At 54.8% G+C, this 25,882-nt stretch overlaps 1 protein-coding gene across 1 annotated transcript in view; it reads right to left on the bottom strand.

Annotated features, from left to right (window-relative positions):
• Positions 1-727: 727 nt before the first annotated feature.
• The window catches only part of ME2 (malic enzyme 2), a 42,463-nt gene continuing 17,308 nt past the window's right edge, over positions 728-25,882 (bottom strand). The window contains exons 3-16 of the mRNA XM_059837070.1: positions 23,604-23,737; positions 22,126-22,275; positions 21,088-21,163; positions 20,564-20,725; positions 19,454-19,557; positions 19,068-19,177; positions 18,861-18,958; positions 17,872-17,985; positions 17,668-17,782; positions 16,652-16,794; positions 8,782-8,884; positions 8,066-8,136; positions 7,444-7,542; positions 728-6,258 (exon numbers count right to left, since the gene is read on the bottom strand). Of these exons, the coding sequence (XP_059693053.1) occupies positions 6,109-6,258; positions 7,444-7,542; positions 8,066-8,136; positions 8,782-8,884; positions 16,652-16,794; positions 17,668-17,782; positions 17,872-17,985; positions 18,861-18,958; positions 19,068-19,177; positions 19,454-19,557; positions 20,564-20,725; positions 21,088-21,163; positions 22,126-22,275; positions 23,604-23,737 (1,629 nt within the window). The 3' untranslated portion in view covers positions 728-6,108. The remainder of the gene's footprint in view (positions 6,259-7,443; positions 7,543-8,065; positions 8,137-8,781; positions 8,885-16,651; positions 16,795-17,667; positions 17,783-17,871; positions 17,986-18,860; positions 18,959-19,067; positions 19,178-19,453; positions 19,558-20,563; positions 20,726-21,087; positions 21,164-22,125; positions 22,276-23,603; positions 23,738-25,882) is intronic.

Here is a 25,882-nt window from a genome sequence, read left to right as displayed (position 1 = left end):
GATCCCCCAGTGTGGGCAGCAGGGCAGGGGGGATTCTGCCCCTGTGCCCCTGGGCTCAGGTGAGACCCCACCTGCAGAGCTGGCCCAGCCCTGGCTCCAACAGCACAAGGACCTGGAGCTGCTGGAGCCAGTGCAGAGGAGGGCACGGAGATGCTGCCAGGGCTGGAGCCCCTCTGCTCTGGAGCCAGCCTGGCACAGCTGGGGCTGCTCACCTGCACAAGAGAAGGCTCCAGGGACACCTCAGAGCCCCTGCCAGGGCCTCCAGGGGCTCCAGGAGAGCTGCACAGGCACTGGGCACAAGGCATGGAGGGACAGCAGCCAGGGAATGGCTTCCCAGGGCCAGAGGGCAGGGACAGATGGGATATTGGGAATGAGGAATTGCTGGCTGGGAGGGTGGGCAGGCCCTGGCCCAGGGTGCCCAGAGCAGCTGGGGCTGTCCCTGGATCCCTGGCAGTGTCCAAGGCCAGGTTGGATGGGGCTTGGAGCAGCCTGGGACAGTGGAAGGTGTCCCTGCCCATGGCAGGGGGTGGAGCTGAATGGTTGTTTAGGTTCCCTTCCCACTCAAACCATCTTCTGATTGCATGATTCTAGGAAAAGACCTTAAAGATCATCACATGCAACCATTTACAGAGCCCTTTGGCAAAGGGACTTTTCCCAGTCCTGAAGAGATCCAGCACTTTTGGGTTTTCTTTTGTTTTCTCTCAGAATAAAAGAGATCAGGTACAACTTAGGCAAAGGGAATGCATTTTACTAAGAAAATAGAAGACTAGAACACACATTTCAATAGAGTTACAACGTTATAAAGTAGGAAGAAACCCCAACCACTTCACATTTTACACACAGTTTTAGTTTCAGCTGAGCAATGACCCTCCCAGGCACAGCCAACCCCACACAGATCAGGCTGGAACTGTTCTCACAGGCGCCCCAGCAGGCTCACATTGATTTGCATAAGGTAGATATGTTTAAGATAGAAATAAATGCAGGTTATTTTGCTGTTTTGTTGACAAGGCAGCCATCTTTAGTCCTAAGAGTATTTTTATTCCCATGAGGAAGGATCTGGCTGAAGAACGGATGAGCCGAAGCCGATGGTAGGTGGAGAGCTGAGCTCAGTCTGGGCCAGCCTGAGTTTGGGGAGCACCACCTGCCAGCTCGGGACCTGGTGACAAACCTCCTCCTCCAGCTGCAGCCACGGCCCCGGTGCCACGGGCGGGTCCTGCCATCCCCACGGAGAGCGGGAGGGCGGAGGGAAGCGCTGGGAGCCGTGCTGGATCGTCCCACGGGAGCACGCAGGGCAGGCAGGCCCACAGACGGTTAGTCAGGCGTGCCCTCAGCAGCAGCAGCTGAGTGGCTTTGCCCAAATTCAGCTGCCAGGCCAGTGCAGCAGAGCTTTGCTCGGCATTTCCTCCTCCCGTGTAACAGCAGTCCCTGCCTGCCGCCCGTGGCTGGTACGAACGGGGCAGCATTCCGATCGTCCCGAGGGCAGAAACGGCGGTGGCTTGTCCAGCTGGAAGCACCGGCAGTGAGACTGCAGCCCCGGCTGCTCTCACACTCATCTCGGCTGCAGACAGCTCTGCGGGACTGCAGAGGGGCTCGGCTGTGCGGGACTGCAGAGGGGCTCAGCTCTGCGGGACTGCAGGAGCTCGGCTGTGCGGGACTGCAGAGGGGCTCGGCTCTGCGGGACTGCAGAGGGGCTCGGCTGTGCGGGACTGCAGAGGGGCTCGGCTCTGCGGGACTGCAGGAGCTCGGCTGTGCGGGACTGCAGAGGGGCTCAGCTCTGCGGGACTGCAGAGGGGCTCGGCTCTGCGGGACTGCAGGAGCTCAGCTGTGCGGGACTGCAGAGGGGCTCGGCTCTGTGGGACTGCAGGAGCTCAGCTGTGCGGGACTGCAGAGGGGCTCGGCTGTGCGGGACTGCAGAGGGGCTCGGCTGTGCGGGACTGCAGAGGGGCTCGGCTCTGCGGGACTGCAGAGGGGCTCGGCTGTGCGGGACTGCAGGAGCTCAGCTGTGCGGGACTGCAGAGGGGCTCGGCTCTGCGGGACTGCAGAGGGGCTCGGCTGTGCGGGACTGCAGAGGAGCTCAGCTGTGCGGGACTGCAGAGGGGCTCGGCTGTGCGGGACTGCAGAGGAGCTCAGCTGTGCCCCTCTGCAGCCAGCCCCAGCTGCTCTCACTCTGATCTGAGCCACACACAGCTCTGCGGGACTGCAGAGGAGCTCAGCTCTGCCCCTCTGCAGCCAAACCAAACCAGCCGGGACTGCCGGGGCCGGAGTCAGCTGAACTAAAACCTGGGTGGGAGCTGTACAATAGTGATCCCCACTCTCCCACAGGAACAGTCACCACGGAGGGCTGCTAACGAGAAACTAAAAGGTGTATCATTCATCTTGGCAGGTACTACCAGAGGAGTGTGACAGAGTTACTTTATCCCCGTAAAACAGCGTGCTGGAAACAACAGTACAAGAGGAAGACACGCACCGACCACAGGAAACCTGTTACACACCACTCTGCAGGTAAAGTGTCACTTGGTTTGAAGCTTGGAAAACGAACACAACAGATCAGGATGCATCACTGTCCACAAATGTAACCGAGAACTTGTGCTAGGCGTCACACTGGGGGTTTAAAATGTATCAGACACAACATTTTAATCCTTTCCCTCTACATGTCACGTTGGCAGCTGGGCAGAGGCTTCAGGAACACGCAAACCTTCGCAACGCCTTTGAACAAAACCAAGGTATTTTATGAAGAAAGGCTGTGCTTCATTAGATACCTTTACTCTCCCCTGAACACTCCTACAGGTTGCTGCCAAGAGGCTCAGTCCTGCTCCTGATTTTAAGGAAGCAAGGATTGGACAAATCCTGGAAGACTGACCTCAGCCAAGTTCCTGATCCTCCCAGAAGGGCTCTGCATACCCCAAGGAGACACGGAAGACAGCCTTTTACAAAATCATTTGGAGGGCAAGTCACAGGGGCTGTGTGACAAGCTACAACACTGGTGGTCCTTTAGGTGACGTATTTTTTAACTTACACTATGTAACTTGACAAAATGCATCCTGGTGACACCTGTTTCCCTTTGCTTACTGTCTAAGAGAATTTTCTGTACAGATAAAGAGTGGTAAATATTTTGAATAAACCAGCAAACAGAAAAAATCGTGTTAAGTAGAATATGAAAAAGGAAACTGGTTCCTTACTAGCCAGCAAGATTAGCAGTTGTAATTAGTTCAAGGATTAATTGTACCTGAAGGAAAACTGAACATGAATCTATGTATCTTAAAATCCTATGTAAGAAAAAAAATTAATTCTGGAGAAAATGAAAGAGAGTGAAATGGACTTAAAACTCTGTGAGCTGACAGGTTACCTGTTGCCAACAGGAAACAACGGCTGCATGTGGAAGGGAAAATCCCCCCACGTCCACACTGCAAGCTGCAGAGGATCCCCAGAGCCTGGCAGACAGAGCCCAGGAGGCCGTGCTGGCTCAGGTCTGGCTGGCACCTCCCAGCGGGACAGGGGACAGAGCCAGCCACACCTCCAGCACAGCCCGGGGCTGCTCCTGACAGCTCTGCCGGGGACTGCCGCTCCCTCTCCCCTGCAGAGCATTTCCAGAATCACTGAGCAGGAGCGTTTGTGCTGGGGAAATCCCGCTGCCGGGCGGCTCTAGCAGGGCCTGCGGTACCTGCCGGGACAGCGGGGAGGCGGTGCCAGGGCGGGCGAGGGCTGCTCGGAGCACCGTCCTCCTGAGCCGGAGCGGGGCAGGGATCGCTCCTGCCCACCGCAGGGCTCTGCTGCCGCCAGGCCACGGCTCTTCCTGAGCGCCAAGGGCACTGGCTGTGGACAGCAGCGGCAGTTCTGGGAACAAAACAAGCAGGCTGAAGGGGTGGATCCCTGCTTCCTAAGGCAGAGCCGGGGAGTGGATCCCCCGCCTCTGTGATCACTCTCGGCTGGGCCATGAGATCAGTGCATTTTGGGTGTCTCTGTCACTCGTCTGTCTAACCGGCTGCTGGCAGGAGGGAGGAAGCCTGTGTTCCCAGCACTCCGGAATCCAGTGGTGCAGAACTCCACTGGCACAATACAACAGGCTTCAGATAGAGCTGGATTTTCAGAAGGCAAAAATAATTCATACATTGAATAAATAATTTCTTTTTCAGTAAGATCACTAATTTAAATACGATACAAACAAGGCATAGCAAAAATAGATGAAAAAAGCACTCTTTGTAAAAACATCCTATGCGTGTGTGTGTGTGTGTTGGTGTCTTTTGTACATTCACTTGCAAGTGCAAGCTCCTGCCCATGTGCATGTCAGCACTCAGCAGTGAAGCACTTCGAGCCCCACCACACAACACTTTACCACAGCTTGAACACCACGGTTTTTTCCCCACATCACTCTTTTCTGTGTTTATATAATCAGTCTTCTTTGCCCACACAGGCAGCATCTTCCCAGGGTTTACTGTTCTTTGTAGGAATACAACTTTAGAGCCAGAGATCAGGCTGTAGGTGCCTGAGGGGGTACTAGACCATTCTCCCTGCTCTGGTCTGGCCTGTTCTGTGGAGACTGCGTTTTCCTGTGTAACTGAGGACAGGAGGGCAGTGCTTGCCAGGGGTAAATCCTGAGCAAGCTTTGCTTTATCTCTCTGGATGATGCCTGCCAGGGCAGCCCTGCTGGCACATCCATCTATTTATTTACTCCTGCCCTTCTCCTGCCTTGCTGCAGCAAACTGGAGCAGCCTGGTATCCTTGTTTCTGCTCCTGGCAAGTGGCTGTGGCACACAAGGGGCAGCCACAGGCTGTGACACCCCTGGCTGTCCCTGCCTGTCCCCGTGCAGTGACCAGGGCCCTTCGGCCTCGCTCCGAGGCAGCGGGGGGGAGGCTACACTGTGGCTACAAACGTGCAGCACTACCCCTGGCCGGGAAAAACTCGGCTGGGAGCTCCTGCTGTCACACAGGGACCCTGCCAAAGCAGGCCTGTCAGGGCAGTGGGCAGCACTGCACCTTTGGGTCCAGCACTCACGCTGACAGAGCGAGCGGGACCGCGGCCCCAGGGGACGCCCAGCAGACTCGTGTGAACAGCTGCCTGACAACACTCCTGCTCCAGCCTGCCAGCACTCGGAACCAGCACTGCCCACGGGGTGCTGCTTCCAACTGAGCCCACTCTGGAGCTTTCGAGTCAGCAGTGTCATAAAACATCACACACCAGTCTTCTTGCCAGAACAAGGGAGAAAACAACCTGGCTTAAATGAAACAGAATCTTGAAAAAAATTAAAAATTTTTTAAAATAAAGATCCTTTGGTACATCATTTTGCAGTCCATTGCTTAAAATCTCCTAGTAAAATCTCTAAAAAGATTTCCATAAATTACTTCAGGTTCTACCTCTACCCAATAAAATTTATTCTTTGACAGTTTTTAAAAGCTATTAAGTGATCAGTATTATTTTCAGCTTCCCAAGGCCAATTTGAACTAGCTCACATTTTTCCTGAGAACAGATTTCACGGAGTGATGAAAACAAAGCTGCAAACTTTGCTGCAGACTCCACACATGTACATCTCGCTGCTCCTCAAGGAAACAGCAGCCAATGCCACAAGGATGTCTGGACATGGGCATCTTTAAACATTAAACAAAACAGAAGGCCCATCAGACTCTCACAGCTGTCTTTAACTGCCCTGTTGTTTTTCCTACTAGTGGTCTCCCTTGATGTCACAGCTAATGCAGTGTGACAACACTAGGACAATTAGAAGACTGATTATTAAAGGCAGAAATAAATAATTCTGGAGATCAGCAGTGATGAGAGAGCTACAGTTTATCATCAAATGCATGTAGTTAAAATATCACTAATGGAATTCTCCGGTGTGGTGCTGGCTCTAGGCTAGAAATGCAATGTTATTGTTTAAATTAACTTTGGAGGGCTCTCTCATCCCTGTGGCAGATGCCGTCATCCGTACAGTTTATCAGGTACTTGGGAGAAATCAGGTGAAAAACAGGGTGTGAGGGGGGAAAACAAAAAAAAAAGGCAACGAAATGAGCGCAAATAAATTAGAGGAGTCAAAGATCATGATTACAGTTGGTCAGAGGAGGGAGGGGATCCCTGCAGAGTAGCGGCGCTGCCTGAGGAGCGGGCGCGGGGCTGCGTCAGTGCACCTTGGACTCGGGCCAGTCGTACACGTCGGGCATGAAGGACTCGTACTCGTAGCTCCAGACCTTGGAGCGGATGTAGCGGTTCTTGTCGGCCGGCTCGGGGTAGTGGAAGGCCATGTTGTTGGCATACAGGAACTCCATCACCTGGGGAGGGGGAACAGCACGGCTCGGAGCCCGCCGCAGCGCCCGCCGCTCCCCGCAGCAAGGGCAGCGCCACGGCCGGGAGATGCACTGCAAAGGAACAGCCTCTGCAGCAGGGAGTGGGCATCCTGCGCCTGACAAGGGCACTGGACAGCAGGGACAGGCACAAAAGCTGCTGACAGGCAAAGGGCTGCAGCCTGAGTAAGTTTATTTCGATCAGTAAAAAGGTGCCTGCTTGCCTCGTGGGCAAAGCAGAGCTGCCCATCAAACCATGCAGGGACAGAGCAGAGCAATCAATGAAACCATGCAGGGACAGAGCAGAGCTGTCCATCAAACCATGCAGGGACAGAGCAGAGCTGCCCATCAAACCATGCAGGGACAGAGCAGAGCAATCAATGAAACCATGCAGGGACAGAGCAGAGCTGTCCATCAAACCATGCAGGGACAGAGCAGAGCTGCCCATCAAACCATGCAGGGACAGAGCAGAGCAATCAATGAAACCATGCAGCGACAGAGCAGAGCAATCAATGAAACCATGCAGGGACAGAGCAGAGCAATCAATGAAACCATGCATGGACAGAGCAGGACTGCCCATCAAACCATGCATGGACAGAGCAGGACTGCCCATCAAACCATGCATGGACAGAGCAGAGCAATCAATGAAACCATGCATGGACAGAGCAGAGCAATCAATGAAACCATGCATGGACAGAGCAGAGCAATCAATGAAACCATGCAGGGACAGAGCAGAGCTGCCCATCAAACCATGCATGGACAGAGCAGAGCTGCCCATCAAACCATGCATGGCTGTGCAGACCAAGATGAGAAGTAAATGTAAACAATGTTTAGAAGCACAAAAAAGGGCTTTTGCTTAATTCACATTGAGTCATGCAGAGTCCTTTGTCTTCTCTCCTCAGCACCTCAGTGTCTTTATATCCCCACACGCCTTAGCTGGGATCTCAAAGCTGAATTTCAGGAATCAGAGGGGTGTAATTTTGGCCCATTGTGGCTGCCAAGCTGAAGCATCCAACAAAGGGAACGTTTTTATACATTTCTCTTATTGCAGACACAAAGAACCGGGTGTTGCCCAAGCACCTCATACTCAAGGGTCACACTCTGTGCAACTCAGCAGGCTAATGTACACATAAACCACTTTTACTGCAGTGCAATTTTATATTTCATACTCACCTTGACAGCAATATAAATAGAAACTTCCCTGATATTGGACAGTGGAGGATAAAGTCTTCCTTGTGCAAGCTCTTCATCTGTCAACTGTTCTGCCAATGCCTGAGTGAGAGAAACAAACACTTTTTATTTACTGCCCCCCCAGATGTGACTAATAACGTGCCAGAAGACCTGAGAGAATCAAGCTGCAGAGCTCTTAGCAGCAGAGTGCTCCCAAAGCCCTGGAGTGAGGCACTCAGGATCTCAGCATTTCAGTCTGAGGAACTGAGAATCAGCACTGACTGCGAGCACTTAGCACAACGAACTCTGGTACGCTGGGGCATGAATCCAGAGCCACACAAAGCCCTGGCCACAGAGCCAGCTGCAGAAGCCAGGGCAGGGCAGGGGACAGCTCTGCTGCCACAGTAACTCACACAGGGACACACTTGCTACTTCATCACAACTGCAATGGGACCTGATTCTCGGCACAACTTTGTTCTGTCAAAACACCATTTTTTCCCGCTGTGGAGGGACAAGCCAACAGAAAGCAAACAGGAAACCACTGTGCTTCACCAGGATTTGAGAAAAGTGCCCAAGCCATCCCTGTTGTGTCAGAAGCCACAACCTGCTCTGCTCCCAGAGTTACCTTGGCAGCCTCCAGGAAAACCTTATCGCTGATGTGCCGGACGCTGCTGAGGATCACAGCCAGAGCCACGCCTGCAAGAAATCACTGCCAGTTAGGGCCACTTCACTGTAAACGTGCAGCCTGCTGCAAGGAGCTGCCAGTCATCCTTCTGCATGCACTGACAGAGCCATGGCTTGGGTTAAAGGTCTTCTCCTCCCACCCCCGGCCTCAGCAGGAACACCTCCTGCACTCACAGCACCACTACCACGGGTGCAGCCATGGCCACGGCAGGTGGCTTCCAGAAGGGCTGGAGCTCAGGGAGGGAAGGGCAAGGCACAGGAACATCCCCAGTGCTGCTTTTCCACCCGCCTTCTGCAGATACAACTGCAAGAACCATTAACTCTCAGAGTTATTAACATAACTCCAAGTGCATATTAACATGTCTTTTCTCCCCAGACAAGCAGCAGAACTGTAATGCAGCAGCTCCCAAAGCCTTTCATAACACCCATCTGCTTTCTCAGCGACATCCAGCTGGGTCTGCTCACTGTGGATGCATGTGCCCCACATCCAGCCTGGACTGATTTTCTGTCATCCAGCCACTCACTTCTCCAGGCTCTCAAACGCTGGCAACACCTCTGCATGCGGCTGCACTGACTGTGCCTCTACAGAAGGGAGCCCAAGGAAAGGTGCAGGCAGCCCAGCCTTAGAGATTAAAGGGTGCTGGTTTCATTTATTACCTGGGAAGATGTAAGCGTTGTTTCCTTGGCCTGGTTTGAAGGTCCTCCCATCCTTCAGAGTGACCAGCTCGAAGGGGCTGCCGCTGGCAAACAGGCACCGGCCCTGGCGGGAGGAAGGGTGGGAGGAAGGGTTGGTGGGCAGCTGGGCAGGGAGGGGGCCTGGAGCCACCAAGAGCCAGGGGACACAGGGACATGGGCACCAAGAGCCAGGGGACACAGGGACATGAGCACTGAGAGCCAGGGGACACAGGGGACATGGGCACTGAGAGCCAGGGGACACAGGGACATGGACACTGAGAGCCAGGGGACACAGGGACATGGACACTGAGAGCCAGGGGACACAGGGGCATGGGCACTGAGCTAGGGGACACAGGGGACATGGGCACTGAGAGCCAGGGGACACAGGGGACATGGACACTGAGCTAGGGGACACAGGAACATGGGCACTGAGAGCCAGGGGACACAGGGACATGGGCACCAAGAGCCAGGGGACACAGGGACATGAGCACTGAGAGCCAGGGGACACAGGGGACATGGGCACTGAGAGCCAGGGGACACAGGGGACATGGGCACTGAGAGCCAGGGGACACAGGGGACATGGGCACTGAGAGCCAGGGGACACAGGGACATGGGCACCAAGAGCCAGGGGCCACAGGGACATGGGCACTGAGAGCCAGGGGCCATAGGGACATGGGCACTGAGCTAGGGGACACAGGGACATGGGCACTGAGAGCCAGGGGACACAGGGGACATGGATACTGAGCTAGGGGACACAGGGACATGGGCATTGAGAGCCAGGGGACACAGGGACATGGGCACTGAGAGCCAGGGGCCATAGGGACATGGGCACCAAGAGCCAGGGGCCATAGGGACATGGGCACTGAGCTAGGGGACACAGGGACATGGGCATTGAGAGCCAGGGGACACAGGGACATGGGCACTGAGAGCCAGGGGACACAGGGACATGAGCACCGAGAGCCAGGGGACACAGGGACATGGGCACCAAGAGCCAGGGGACACAGGGACATGAGCACTGAGAGCCAGGGGACACAGGGACATGGGCACTGAGAGCCAGGGGACACAGGGACATGGGCACCAAGAGCCAGGGGACACAGGGACATGAGCACTGAGAGCCAGGGGACACAGGGGACATGGGCACTGAGAGCCAGGGGACACAGGGGACATGGGCACTGAGAGCCAGGGGACACAGGGGACATGGGCACTGAGAGCCAGGGGACACAGGGACATGGGCACCAAGAGCCAGGGGACACAGGGGACATGGGCACTGAGCTAGGGGACACAGGGACATGGGCATTGAGAGCCAGGGGACACAGGGACATGGGCACTGAGAGCCAGGGGACACAGGGACATGGGCATTGAGAGCCAGGGGACACAGGGACATGGGCACTGAGAGCCAGGGGCCATAGGGACATGGGCACCAAGAGCCAGGGGCCATAGGGACATGGGCACTGAGCTAGGGGACACAGGGACATGGGCACTGAGCTAGGGGACACAGGGACATGGGCACCAAGAGCCAGGGGACACAGGGGACATGGACACTGAGAGCCAGGGGCCATAGGGACATGGGCACCAAGAGCCAGGGGCCATAGGGACATGGGCACTGAGCTAGGGGACACAGGGACATGGGCATTGAGAGCCAGGGGACACAGGGACATGGGCACTGAGCTAGGGGACACAGGGACATGGGCACCGAGAGCCAGGGGACACAGGGGACATGGACACTGAGCTAGGGGGCACAGGGGACATGGGCACTGAGCTAGGGGACACAGGGACATGGGCACTGAGAGCCAGGGGCCATAGGGACATGGGCACTGAGCCAGGGGCCACAGGGACATGGGCATTGAGAGCCAGGGGACACAGGGACATGAGCACTGAGCTAGGGGACACAGGGACATGGACACTGAGCTAGGGGACACAGGGACATGGAGCACTGAGCTAGGGGACACAGGGACATGGAGCACTGACCACCCTGGTCTGAGGAGGGGAGTGGGGCACTGATCACCTGCTTGGAGGGACTGACACACGAAGCACTCCTGTGTTAACCCTGGGCAGCACCCTGTGCAGGATGCAGTGCTGCTGTGCTAACCCTGTGCAGGATGCAGTGCTGCTGTGCTAACCCTGTGCAGGATGCAGTGCTGCTGTGCTAACCCTGGGCAGGATGCAGTGCTGCTGTGCTAACCCTGGGCAGGATGCAGTGCTGCTGTGCTAACCCTGGGCAGGATGCAGTGCTGCTGTGCAGGATGCAGTGCTGCTGTGCTAACCTTGGGCAGGATGCAGTGCTGCTGTGCAGGATGCAGTGCTGCTGTGCTAACCCTGTGCAGGATGCAGTGCTGCTGTGCTAACCCTGGGCAGGATGCAGTGCTGCTGTGCAGGATGCAGTGCTGCTGTGCTAACCCTGTGCAGGATGCAGTGCTGCTGTGCTAACCCTGGGCAGGATGCAGTGCTGCTGTGCAGGATGCAGTGCTGCTGTGCTAACCCTGTGCAGGATGCAGTGCTGCTGTGCTAACCCTGGGCAGGATGCAGTGCTGCTGTGCAGGATGCAGTGCTGCTGTGCTAACCCTGTGCAGGATGCTGTGCTGCTGTGCAGGATGCAGTGCTGCTGTGCTAACCCTGTGCAGGATGCAGTGCTGCTGTGCTAACCCTGGGCAGGATGCAGTGCTGCTGTGCAGGATGCAGTGCTGCTGTGCAGGATGCAGTGCTGCTGTGCTAACCCTGTGCAGGATGCTGTGCTGCTGTGCAGGATGCAGTGCTGCTGTGCAGGATGCAGTGCTGCTGTGCAGGATGCAGTGCTGCTGTGCTAACCCTGTGCAGGATGCAGTGCTGCTGTGCTAACCCTGGGCAGGATGCAGTGCTGCTGTGCAGGATGCAGTGCTGCTGTGCTAACCCTGTGCAGGATGCTGTGCTGCTGTGCTAACCCTGTGCAGGATGCAGTGCTGCTGTGCTAACCCTGTGCAGGATGCAGTGCTGCTGTGCAGGATGCAGTACTGCTGTGCTAACCCTGTGCAGCCCCGCTGGCACAGGGACCCTGCAGACTCATGAGCAATGGCCAGTGCCAGAGCAAGCCGGAGCACAAGGAAAGGTCCCTTTCTCACTGGAGGCTGTGGGGTAGAGGGAGGAACTGCTGTGTCAGCCTGCTGCTGCTGAGAGCAATCGGAGCAGGGAATACTGCGGTTTGCCTGTCCTTCCTTTGGAAAGGATTTCAATTTGCACTAGATACCAAAACGTATCTGAGTGTGAACCACACCCTCTAGATAAATGTCCCTCTTCTCAAGCAGTAAAGCCACTGAAAACAAAAAACATCTTGACTTTCTTTTGAGTAACAGGTTTAGGAACAGGAGTTTAGAACCTTTAAGGCTCCCCAGGACGACTGTGTTTGAAAACAAATTGCCAAAGAGGCTGAAGGCTCCGGAACTGTGTTTGGATGTGGGGGCACACCCACGACAAGAGCCTTTTTGTGGAGGAGCAAAGCAGATGGGTGCAGGAGAGAACAGGACCAAAAGACAAAGCAAATGACAAGGCAGCAGAAGCCCTCAGAACACGCAGGGGCATCCACAGCCTTTTACAGGAGCCATCCAGTGGGAAACAAATGAGGAACGAAAGGTTAGGATGGGGTCTTTGTTTCTTAGCTGCCTCCAGTGCAGCCTGAGTCACCCAGCCAGCATCAGGCTGTCCCCGAGGCCTGGGGACACACGGGGGGGACAGCTCTGATCCCTAACAGCCTGACAAATTGAATTAGCTACGTGACACAGCCAGTGAGGCTGGAGATTTCCAGAGAACCACACAACAGCCAGGGCTCTGGAGTCCATTTCCTGGGTAATTACTGCACCTTGAAGGGAAAATACATTTTGAAGGGCAAGCTGATGTGCAGCTGAGGACATTTCAGAGAACCAAAGAGCATCGTGAGAACAGACAGCTGGGCTGCAGCAAAGTTTAAAGAGACATAAACATTGCAGAATTTATGGGGAAGGACTGGAACAATACACCAGATCATTACTGACCAGCAGTGCTTCATTGTCCAAATAACCCACATGTACAAGGAACTGGGAAGGTGGAGAATCATCAATACAAGAAAAATGGATCCAATACAGGAAAAACCCCAAGGATCTCCTCTCCACTGGGCTCTAACTTTGCAAACAGCATGGTGCTGCCCCAGCTCCTGAGCCCAGGGAGCCTGTGCCCCTGGCAGGGACAGCCACACTGAGGGCCAGCTCCTTGGGGCTCAGCCCCCTGCCCTAAAACATCTCTTTGTCTGCTGATATTCCAGAAGAAGTGCAAGCAAAAACTAGGCTGGTTCCCCTCTGACTGTGCTCCTGGCCTCCCTCAGCTAGAGATGGCAGCAGGTTTTACATTTATTTATGTCAACTGAAGTCTTGGTTGCACAGCTAACTCCTGTTTACCTTCTATCCCAGATACTGGAATTTATAAACTGAAGCACTGCCCAGCTCACTGTTTGGTTAATGCAAGACATCTGAGACAGATTAAACCACCTCAATTTAAAAGTGTGTCCAGGGCAGGGAACGGAGCTGGGGAGGGGCTGGAGCCCCAGCAGAGGCTGAGGGAGTTGGGAAGGGGCTGGGCCTGGAGAAAAGGAGGCTCAGGGGGGCCCTTGTGGCTCTGCACAGCTCCTGACAGGAGGGGACAGCCGGGGGGTCGGGCTGTGCTCCAGGGAACAGGAACAGGAGCAGAGGGAACGGCCAGGGGAGGCTGAGGTTGGACAATAGAGAAAATTGCTAAAGGGCTGTCCAGGCCTGGCCCAGCTGCCAGGGCAGCGATGGAGTCCCCATCTCTGTAGGGACTGAAAAGCCATGTGCATGTGGCACACGGGGACATGGGACACTGGTGGTGGCCTTGGCAGAGCTGGGAATGGTTGGACTTGATGGCCTTGGAGGGCTTTTCCAGCCCAGATGATCCTACTGATAAGAGATAAGATCCAGACTTTGTCCTGAGGCTGCTACTGCAGGGCTCCTCTGGGCTGCAGATCTCTGGAGCAGCAGTTCCCTGAGCTGACAGCCCCAGGAATGTGGGACAGAGCCTGGGTGTCAGATGGGGACAGCGGAGTGCCACCCTCACAGGGTGACACTGCCACGGCTCGGGCTGTGATGCTGAGCCCCGTGGGCAGTGCAAGGGAGGAGTTCAGTCTGCAGCAGGAGACAAGGAAAGCTCTCCACCCACACATTTTCACACACCAGCCACTTGATTTGGGACTGTATTAAAATAACAGAAACAGAAAAGAATGAGTGCTCTCAAGAGCTGCAGCCCTGGAGCCTGCAGGCAGGGGCTGAGGCTAGATCAGAGATCCATCAGCTGCAGGACAGCACCAGCAGCCAGCTCAGGGATCCAGCAGCTGCAGGACAGCACCAGCAGCCAGCTCAGGGATCCATCAGCTGCAGGACAGCACCAGCAGCAGCACAGAGATCCCATCAGCTGCAGGACAGCACCAGCAGCCAGCTCAGAGATCCATCAGCTGCAGGACAGCACCAGCAGCCAGCTCAGGGATCCATCAGCTGCAGGACAGCACCAGCAGCCAGCTCAGAGACCCAGCAGCTGCAGGACAGCACCAGCAGCCTGCTCAGAGATCCCAGCAGCTGCAGGACAGCACCAGCAGCAGCACAGGGATGCATCAGCTGCAGGACAGCACCAGCAGCCAGCTCAGAGATCCAGCAGCTGCAGGACAGCACCAGCAGCCAGCACAGGGATCCATCAGCTGCAGGACAGCACCAGCAGCCAGCACAGGGATCCATCAGCTGCAGGACAGCACCAGCAGCAGCACAGGGATCCATCAGCTGCAGGACAGCACCAGCAGCCAGCACAGGGATCCATCAGCTGCAGGACAGCACCAGCAGCCAGCACAGGGATCCATCAGCTGCAGGACAGCACCAGCAGCCAGCTCAGAGATCCAGCAGCTGCAGGACAGCACCAGCAGCCAGCTCAGAGATCCAGCAGCTGCAGGACAGCACCAGCAGCCAGCTCAGGGATCCCAGCAGCTGCAGGAGAGCACCAGCAGCCAGCTCAGGGATCCCAGCAGCTGCAGGAGAGCACCAGCAGCCAGCTCAGAGATCCAGCAGCTGCAGGACAGCACCAGCAGCCTGCTCAGAGATCCCAGCAGCTGCAGGACAGCACCAGCAGCAGCACAGGGATGCATCAGCTGCAGGACAGCACCAGCAGCCAGCTCAGAGATCCAGCAGCTGCAGGACAGCACCAGCAGCCAGCACAGGGATCCATCAGCTGCAGGACAGCACCAGCAGCCAGCACAGGGATCCATCAGCTGCAGGACAGCACCAGCAGCAGCACAGGGATCCATCAGCTGCAGGACAGCACCAGCAGCCAGCACAGGGATCCATCAGCTGCAGGACAGCACCAGCAGCCAGCACAGGGATCCATCAGCTGCAGGACAGCACCAGCAGCCAGCTCAGAGATCCAGCAGCTGCAGGACAGCACCAGCAGCCAGCTCAGAGATCCAGCAGCTGCAGGACAGCACCAGCAGCCAGCTCAGGGATCCCAGCAGCTGCAGGAGAGCACCAGCAGCCAGCTCAGGGATCCAGCAGCTGCAGGACAGCACCAGCAGCCAGCTCAGGGATCCATCAGCTGCAGGACAGCACCAGCAGCAGCACAGAGATCCATCAGCTGCAGGACAGCACCAGCAGCAGCACAGAGATCCATCAGCTGCAGGACAGCACCAGCAGCAGCACAGAGATCCATCAGCTGCAGGACAGCACCAGCAGCCAGCTCAGAGACCCAGCAGCTGCAGGACAGCACCAGCAGCAGCTCAGTGATCCCACCAGCCAGCAGAGAGCCCCAGGGCCCTGCTGTGTCTGCCCCACCTCCCTCCCCTGGGCTCCCTGGCACACCAGCCTGGCACAAAAACCTGCACAAGGTGACACAAGACTGGCCAAAAGACTGGCTTCATAAAGGCAAAAGCAGGGTCGGGAGGTGCTATCGGGATAATGGTAGAGCTGTTAAGGAAAACCAGCCCAAACCCCGAGTACCAGCCCCGCAGGGTGCCGTGGCCCCAGGGGAGGGCCCAGAGCCAGGTGCGTTTGCTCCTGGCTGACTCACTGCAGCACCTGGTGGCGTCAGGGTGAGACACAGCCCCTGTGGCGGGGACAAGGGCCACCCCTGCCCGGGGACACGAGGGGACAAGGGCCACCCCTGCCCGGGGACACGAGGGGACAAGGGCCACCCCTGCCCGGGGACAAGGGCCACCCCTGCCCGGGGACACAAGGGGACAAGGGCCACCCCTGCCCGGGGACAAGGGCCACCCCTGCCCGGGGACACGAGGGGACAAGGGCCACCCCTGCCCGGGGACAAGGGCCACCCCTGCCCGGGGACACGAGGGGACAAGGGCCACCCCTGCCCGGGGACATGAGGGGACAAGGGCCACCCCTGCCCGGGGACACAAGGGGACAAGGGCCACCCCTGCCCGGTGACACAGGGCCCCACAGGTCACTGCTGGTGGCACCTGCAGGACAGGTGCAAGCCCAGCTCCTGCCCTGCTCCAAGGACTCTCTCAGCCATTACACCGCAAAGCTTGCACTGAGTCTCTGCGGCGAGGCCAACAGGCTCCATTAAAACACAAAACAATTAGAAAGGGGGACGAGAAACAAGAGTTAATAGATCACAGCCAGGTAACAGTACTGCTGGTCATTCTCTTCAAAAAGCAGTAACAAGATTCAGGCTACTTTGAGCTTTGCAAAACGTTGTCACCCACAAACCCAGACCTCTTTTCCAACCACCCCCCTCTGCTTTTGGCAGAAGGCGAGGACGAGCTGCGTTCTCACCCCGCTGAGCCCAAGCAGAGAGAACAACCTGAGCTCAGGCAGACCCAGCAGGGCAGCCCGGGCTCACCCACCTCTGTCAGCGTGTAGGCCTCCTCCGCCGTGCACTCGGCCTTGGCCGTGGGGTTGCTCAGGGCAAATATGATGGGTCGCTCGTTGATGGCAGCCATGGCTCTGAGCACGTCCTGGGTGAAGAGACGCCCTGCCCCAGCCACTCCTGGGGGACAGGGGAACACACAAATCCACAGTCAAGGCTGGCTGCCCCAGGCAGGGACAGCCACCCCTCCGGCCTCCCCCAGGGCACGGCTCCTCTGGCAGCTGGAGATGGAGAGCAGGCACTGCTCCTGGCTGGCCGACACTGACAGCTTCCACAGCACATCCAGAGTGTGTGCTCCAGAAGCCTATTCCACACTATTTTTTGGTACTGATGAGTACAAAGAACTCGGTCCTGGGTAAGCAAGAGGGAATTCCAGGTGCTTTGGGGATGATTCATCCCGGCTGGGTGCTAGCTGTGCAAGGCACACCTGACACTGGCGCTCCTGACCACACCCAAACCCAGAGGTACAAACACACAGCTACGATGTATTTGTGCAGCGCCAACAAGCTCCAGGGTACTCAGCCAAAAAAACCTCTCCTTTTCCAAATAAACGGTGTGCCAAGGAAACTGCAGTCACGGCAGGAAACGCCTGTAATCCTGTCTGCTCTCTGCAGAGAGCCACAGCTCTAAGTGAGTACCTAGAGGTGTCAGCGACCTCAGAGGTGCTGGTGACCTGCAGCGTGGAACTGCTGCTTCCAGCTGTGCTGCTGGCAGAGTCTGACCACAGGGGGTGACTGCAGAGGGTCAGAGAGCACACCAACAGCTCGAGTGAGGGAACTCCTGCAGAAAACATGGTGGTTGTGGCTGCTCTCTGTCACTAAGAACACACGGCGCAGAAGGAGCACCACAGCTCAGAGTACTTTCATGCAGAAAATTGACCTCACATTTCCATCTTATTTACATCAGCAGACGGCTGTCACCAAGCTCCCCAGAACCCTGACAGCAAATTAAAGGCAGTAAGAAGCCAGGTTACAGCAAAAGGAGCTCACTCACCGATGATAGCAGAAGGCCGAAGTTCATCCACTGCCTCCACAAACGTCTTTGGTATGTGCTCGGGGGCCTTGTGTGCAAATGGCTCCTGGTGGGAATCCACCCTCTGCTCTCGGCCCTGCAGGGAAAGCACGGGTTCCTCCTGTGAGCGAGGGGAAGGCAGTGCTCACCTGTGCTGGGGGACTCCCAGGTGCGCCGCACCCCTACCTGGACCAGCAGGCCATGCTTGTCAAACATCCATATGCTCCTGGAGGCCTCCTCCTGGGAAACACCGCTCTCCATCATGGCCATGACGATGAGGTTGGCGATTCCCAGGGCGGCCTGCCGGGTGAAAGGACTCGGGTTGTGACAGGGCACACAAGAGCTCTGCCATCAGAGCAGAGAGCCCCTCAGAGAGCCTGCTCTGAGACACAGGAGTGTTTCCCTGTGCGGGGCAGCCCCCAGGACAGCAGTGCCACAGGCAGGACAGCAGGGGCGGCTCTCCAGGGGCTGAGCTGGGCCAGCTCAGCAGCCTGGCAGGGACAGACAGAATGCTCAGCCCTCCTGCCACCAAGCCAACCCGTGCTGCGTGCCCTGCGCTCCCAGCCTGGCTCCTGCCCCAGGCAGGGCTGGAGAGGGCAGCAGGACGCTGTGCTGGCCCCTGTCCCCTCCCTGGCAGGAGAAGTGAGGCAGAGCAGGGCTCGGTGCAGCAGCAGCCAATTACTGCCACCAGCGCCTTTCCCCAGATGGAGAACTTCTCAGATAATTAAGTCATTTTGTCAGCACCACAGGAGCAATTGTGCTGATGCACCGAGAAGCACAGGGCTGCTCCTGGCACTGCAGCACCAGTAACTGGTGCCTGCTGCAAACCGAATCAATCACCTTGCTGAGAAGAACTCCCTGTACTTCCCTCCGGTGCTATAAAAATCAACAAGATGGTCTCACTACAAAATGGTTTTATGGTGAGTTTCCCTTCAAATACACACAGGTCCCTGGTGCTTTCGTCAAGGCCGTGCAGGGAAATGAAGAATGTGAGTCCCTGCAAATGTTAAACACCTTTCACCCAGTCCTGTTTAGGCAGAGTCCTTTCTGCTAACGCATTTCAGCTGGCCTTATATGAGAAGTTCTGCAGTGAATTCAGAGAAGGCAAACCTCCACCATGAGAAAATACACATTTTAAATATCTCCTGCTGCTCTGAGCCCTTAGGAGGACTCACCTCTCCCGCTCCAAGGAACAGCACTCTCTGGTCTGTGAGCGGTTTCCCAGTGGCTTTCTGGGCTGCCAGCAGTCCTGCCAAGGCCACCGAGGCTGTCCCTGTGAGAGCAGAGCAAATCTGAGGGCAGCTGAACACATCTACATGGCAGGCTGTGGCTTTGGGAAGAGCTCCTGCAGGGATACTCAGGAACACAAACAAAGGGCGTACCCTGGATGTCGTCATTGAAGGTGCAGTACTTCTCTCTGTACTTCCTCAGGAACCGGAAAGCATTGTGGTTCCCAAAGTCCTCAAACTGGATGAGCGTGTTCTGGCCGTACCTACAGGAGATGGCAAACACCCCCATCAGGGCCCAGAGGCAGAGCAGAGCAGCAGAGCCTGCACCCCTCCCTTTTCTGTGGCAGCAGGCTGTCTCAGGCCGAGCCCAGCAGCCCTGTCTCCGCTCTGTGCCTGGCCACAGACAACGACAGGCAGCGGGTCACCCAGGAGGGCACTGCAGGGACACACAGGAGGGACAGACACACGGCCTGTCCCAGCTGCTGGGACCCCCTGGGTGGCTGGTGGAGGACAGCGTGTGAGGGTGCTCGGTGTCCCACCTGTCTGTGATGGCCTCCATGAACTCATCGATCAGGTCATCGTAGACCTGCGAGCGATCCCTCTTCTGGTACAGCCCCATGTAGAAGGGGTCCTTCAGCAGGGTCTGCAGGAGAACAACAGCAGGGTGAGCCCCTGCCCCAGGGCACAGCCAGCACAGCTCACGCTGCACCTGCTGCAGGCACACAGCCTGCATTGGGGCTGCTCTGCAACTCCCGCTGGCACTCGGGGCTGGTGATGGCTGCTTTTAAAACAGAACACATCAATACTGTGAACAATAAACTGCTTTAATAAATCTTATTCCCATTTCCAGCTTCTTTAAAGTCAGGTCAAAAGGTGAGCCCCTGCCCCAGGGCACACCCAGCACAGCTCACGCTGCACCTGCTGCAGGCACACAGCCTGCATCGGGGCTGCTCTGCAACTCCCGCTGGCACTCGGGGCTGGTGATGGCTGCTTTTAAAACAGAACACATCAATACTGTGAACAATAAACTGCTTTAATAAATCTTATTCCCATTTCCAGCTTCTTTAAAGTCAGGTCAAAAGGTGAGCCCCTGCCCCAGGGCACAGCCAGCACAGCTCACGCTGCACCTGCTGCAGGCACACAGCCTGCATCGGGGCTGCTCTGCAACTCCCGCTGGCACTCGGGGCTGGTGATGGCTGCTTTTAAAACAGAACACACCAATACTGTGAACAATAAACTGCTTTAATAAATCTTATTCCCATTTCCAGCTTCTTCAAAGTCAGGTCAAAACGGGCTGCCTGTTTTGCAGTGCTCCAGCATTTCAGTTACTTCCAGATGCACCCTTTCATGGACAAATCAATGGGCACCTTTAAATCCCTGTATAGTGAATTCCAAACCTTTTACCCTTTGCTTAAAATATTCGGATTTACCTTAAGTAACAGTGCTCAAAAAAACCCCAAAAACCCCTAGAATTCCCTTCTCTAGGAACTCTGCCACTGCACCCTTTTCTCCAGGCAGGCTTGGTGTGTTTGCCTCTCCTGGGGTTCTCCTCACTTTCTGGGGGTATTCCTTTCGACCACAGCTTACCCCATTCCCCAGTTATAGTATGGAAAGTTTTAAAAAACCCCATTTTTATGGGGGTAACTCACCATGTTATCAGTCCCAACGTCGATGCACACAGGCAGGCATTTATCTGGATGTATCCCTGCACAGGCTGTGTACAAACACAGCTTTCCCACTGGAATTCCCATCCCGTACACCCCCAGGTCTCCCAGACCCAATATTCTTTCTCCATCAGTGACGACAACAGCCTGACAAAAAAAAAAAAAAAACCAAAAAAACGACAGGTCAAATCATACACACTCACTGAAATTTATAAAGATTAGATCAATAGCAGTTGTGGTTTTTTCCCAGGCAAAAACTGAGGTGTGTTTGCACAGTCAAAAGAAGAACAGATCATGAGGAATATTTTCCTCAACCATAAACCTCCCATTAGGGATGAAACATTGATCTTTAAGATGGGCATTATCTGAATGAGCTGCATCTGCCAGCATCACTAAAGAGCCAAGAATGCATTACTTAATATTTATGTGTCCATCAAACACTAGTAAATGTTGAAAGACTCAGCTGGGATGGAATAACAACTAGAAACTGAATCACACCGTGACCGTACCTTAACGTCGTTCTCTGGCCAGTTGTTCACAATTGACCTTATGTGGCCTCTGTCTGAGATGGAAATAAACAATCCCCTGAAAGAAAAAAAAAAACAACAAATCACAAAACAGAAATATTTTGTGGGTGACAATTAAAAATACAACTTGCTTCTGTAAAACTAAATGCCAAACAGGACAATTTAAAATTCAAAGTTTTACAGCTGCTGACATAAATCGCTTAAAGGAAAATATCTGCTCCTGCCTGGGGCAGGGACCTGAGGAACCACCTGAACCAGCCCTCTGCAGCAGGGACCTGAGGCACCACCTGAACCAGCCCTCCTGGGCAGGGACCTGAGGCACCACCTGAACCAACCCTCTGCAGCAGGGACCTGAGGAACCACCTGAACCAGCCCTCCTGGGCAGGGACCTGAGGCACCACCTGAACCAGCCCTCTGCAGCAGGGACCTGAGGCACCACCTGAACCAGCCCTCTGCAGCAGGGACCTGAGGCACCACCTGAACCAGCCCTCTGCAGCAGGGACCTGAGGAACCACCTGAACCAGCCCTCCTGGGCAGGGACCTGAGGCACCACCTGAACCAGCCCTCTGCAGCAGGGACCTGAGGCACCACCTGAACCAGCCCTCCTGGGCAGGGACCTGAGGCACCACCTGAACCAGCCCTCCTGGGCAGGGGTGAGGGTGATGCCCATAAATCCCTCTCAATCGACACTCCCGTCCCGATGCCCTGTCCTGACACAGATCCTCAGAGCCACAGAAGGGACTCTGACAGCTGGGGAATTCCCCCCTGGAATGACAGAGCCGTGTGGCACCTAGGAAGAGCTGGAAATGGGGCTGAAGCCCTGCACTGGGGTATCTATGTGACCCATCTCCACGTCTGCTTCCAAACGCTCTGCTTCTCAGCAGACACTGTGTCCTGAGAGTCACTTTAACAAACTTCCTCTGCCCAGACGTGGCACAAGGCTGGTGTGGCTGCCCCCAGACACGGAGCACTTCCAGGCCCCGGGTGAGGAGGCAGAGCAAGGCGTGTGTGTGCCCTTACTTTGGTCTCCTGAAGATGTGTCCGTACTGGGAGCAGGCCAGGCCCACGGTGGGAGTGTACACGATGGGCATCAGCCGCTCAATGTCGTCCTGCAGCACCCTGTAGAACAGCTTCTCGTTCCTCTCCTGGATGCCCATGATGTAGATATACCTGTAATTAACCAGCACAAGGAAAAGCACCCCTTGCTGTCTCCCACGGCTGGTGCTCCCTTGGGAAAGCCCCCTCCCCCGAGTCAGGCCAAAGGGGAGCTGGGGAAGAGAGCAGCAGGGAGATGGAAACGCTGGATGGACACACCGTGTGCTGGCAAGGCAAGAGTGACAAACGTGACCAAAGGCAGCCCAGATATGTACTCCAGGGAGTCCTGGTGCCCTTGTAAACAAAATTTCAGTGAAACAATTTTCCAGCCAGACGATGTGCCTCGTGAATCCCAGCACCAACAGACACAAGCAGCAACCCGAGCCCTGCCAGAAGGCTCATGCTGGAGGACGTAGGTGGGTCCTAGACTGAATCTGAATTTCTGCAGCTTTACCCACCCACCCGCTGTGTATCACCCCAGACCCCGTCCTGCTGACCAGCCATACAAAGATAAGGAACTGGCAATCTGCCTCAGGCTACAGCAGCTGGGCACTCGGCCAATACACATGACAGGACTGTCCTGGACCAGCAAGTGACACAGTGTGGCTTTAAGAGCCATCCTCCAGTTCTGATCGGAACAAAAGAGCTTTGATGTGGTCCAGAGAGCCCCAAGCCACCACAGCTCTCCTCCTGCTGCAGGAGACTGTGTATTTTCACAGGCAGAGATACACAAAGATCATGTGAAAACAGAAATGGGATGCTAAAACATGGCATCCTAAAAATAAAACAGCAGAATCCTTTGCAGTTCACCAAACCAGTGTGTTAAGTAATAAAAGATACAAAAAAATACACATGATGAGAGTTAGAATTCTACTCTCGTGGCTGCCTTTTAGCAGTAACTACGGCATGGGTTAAACACTGGTTTAGGTGTCTCTGGTAGCTCAGTTTACCTTCATTATCACACATGTTCATGGACTGGGCCGAGCGCCACATGCTGTGCTCTACCAGCCTGCCACTCCCTCTCACCTGTCACAGAAACACCTGTGACAGCCTGCAGTTTGGCAGATTTGCAGCTTTGCTGCTGATTCCACACACCCTCTTTTGCTGTTTTATGAACACGGAACATATATAAACAAACAAACAAACACAACACAACAAAACAAAAGCTTCCCAACCACATCTGACCGCGGGATGAAAGCAGTTCTCTGTGCCAAAGTGAAAACAACCCCCCCATGGGAGGCACTGGAAACGCTGGTCACCCCCAGACAGTATTTTGACATTTCCATTTATTCCCACTGTAAACACTGGTTACCCCCAGACAGTACTTTGACATTTCCATCCCATTTCCAGCCCCAATATTCCCACTCCCTCACACCACAGGACAAGGCCGGAGCAGCGCTTACTTCTCCAGGGGATCAGTCATTTTTGCCAGGTTCTTGTGGAAGCGTAAGGCTTGGATGTCCTGTGTCTCTATTTTGGGAGGCAGGAGGCCCTGCAGCCCAAGCATCTGTCGCTCGTGCAGGGTGAAGGCCATGCCCTGAAAACGAGAGTGAGCAGCCATTGTCAGCGCTTGCCCCAGGAACCCTGCGCTGCCCCCTCTGCTCCGGGCAGGCTCGGGGGTGTTTGCCTCTCCCAGGGCTCTCCTCACCTCTTGGGGCTTTCCCTTTGAGCACGGCTGGCCCACATTGCCCAGACCTGCCCAGATTTCCTTTTCCTCTCTGGAGCTGGAGAGCAGCAAAGAGATGCTGCTGCAAACGGGTGAAAAGTGAAAAAACAGCTGCCTCTGCAATTGCTCAGTTGTCACCCAGGCCGGTGCCTACAGCCACAGACAGGAACTGCAGCTCAGATTTTTATCTGAACTGCTCCATTTGCTGCTGTTTTCAGTCACAGAGCCTGATGCCCAAGCTACTGAATTGCCCTAATGCTTCTACTGAGATCGCAGTCCGACCCAAATACTTCATTTCGACACAGGGATGGATCTAATAAATTTGTCTATGACCAAAATGCCTCACTGGTACCAAATCAGAAGAGCTCAACTGCACAAACCTCCCCCTCCTCTCCATTTGGGACTCGGAGAGCGGACAGAGCTTGAATTTATTGTTATTTAAATACTGATTTGAACCGTTTCTCAACCTTCAGATTCTTACTGCCCAGCTAAAAAAAATTAAAAAAGCTTTCTAAGGTTTGCCTTATGCCTGGTAATTACACTCCAAGTTCCTCGTGCCATCAGAAAGGTCAGAGAATCAGATGATCCTTGTGGAAGGGGCCCACAAAGATCACCCGTGTTCAACCCCTCCACTGACAAGAATAAAAATCAGTACTTTTCCACTGACAGTAAAGGACACAAATGTTTTCCCCTCTGCTTATGTGGGAACAGACTCTTCACAGGGATCTGCAGAACACACACCCATTAACAAAAATTTCTAAAAAGAGCCTAGTTGTAGAGTAACTCATCATACCTGAATGGTTTCTAAACAATACTCCTTAGAGAAAAAAATCCCGTTGTTAAAATAATTACCATTTTTATTTTTCTCTTTCCTGTTCAGGTCATATTTAGTATCAGTTGTTTTGACTACATTGACTAAAGCAGTCCACCTGCCTTCCTACACTGATTCTACACTGTGCTCTACAGTAACACAACACCTGAAGAGCTAGAAAGCAAGAAAAAAACAGCAACCCAAACCCAAAAACTTCACTGTTTTGCCCTCCTGCAGCAAACTCCAAGTATTTAACCTGAAATGAATCTGTTTTTCTCTGTATCCATTTTAATGTCTGCCAGCCTTTCATGTAATAGATCTGACACTAAGGACTGATTTCAATTTAACCTTTCACTAGCAGGACAGCAGAGCTCTCCTACAAGTGGTCAGGAGTCCTCTGCAAACCACTGTTCTCTTTCCCAGTCTAACTGCTATTCTCCAGTACTCTTCCAACACTAAACACAAATAAATTTCAGATGACAGTTCATTCTTCAAGTTTTTAACATTGCTGCTGGTTTTTTTGGTTTCTAATTTTGATTTCCTTTTTTTCCTTTCTTTTTTGGTGGGGTGCAACAGTCACTTTAGCCACTTGAGTGGTGTTTTTTTCCAAACACTGATCTGAGTAACCCAACACTTCCACGAAGAACACAGCCATGAAAACAGAGAGAAACTGACACGAGAGAAGGACCCACAGAAACACGCTCTGGGTGCCACAGAGGCTCTTCCTGTGTTGCAAAGGATTGGTTCCACTTCTGCACACTTCACGAGAAATACTAATTCTCTGCGAGCAGAAATGCAAGCTCCACACAAACTCCTCTCAGCTCTCTTCCCCTTTCCTCGAGGACAGCCCCGGCTTGCTGCCATCAGCAGTTCAAAACCGTGAGATGCAGTTAAACCCTTCCAAAAGGAAGGATTACAGCCCTCTCCCACACAAACTGCTGCAAGGCCCAGCACAGCTGGCAAACATCTGTACTGTGTTGTGTGTTACTCGAGACACCGCAGCAACAAAAACGGTGCCCAAGTATTTACAGCGTGTAGAGGAAGGAGAAGAGGAAGGGAAGAAGAGGTTTAGCCTCTGCTCAGCAAGGCCGCTGGGTTTACAGCCTGGGGAAGGCCAGGTCCCCTCAGTGGTGCCACTGACATTTTACTGTAACCCCAGAGAAACAGCTCACCACCAAAACCTACATCGTCCCTCCAGAACGCCT

Source organism: Haemorhous mexicanus, chromosome Z (genome assembly GCF_027477595.1).
Source record: "Haemorhous mexicanus isolate bHaeMex1 chromosome Z, bHaeMex1.pri, whole genome shotgun sequence".
Classification (NCBI taxonomy): Eukaryota; Metazoa; Chordata; class Aves; order Passeriformes; family Fringillidae; genus Haemorhous; species Haemorhous mexicanus.
Note: the sequence above shows the minus strand (reverse complement) of the source record. Positions and strands in the feature narration are given on the sequence as shown.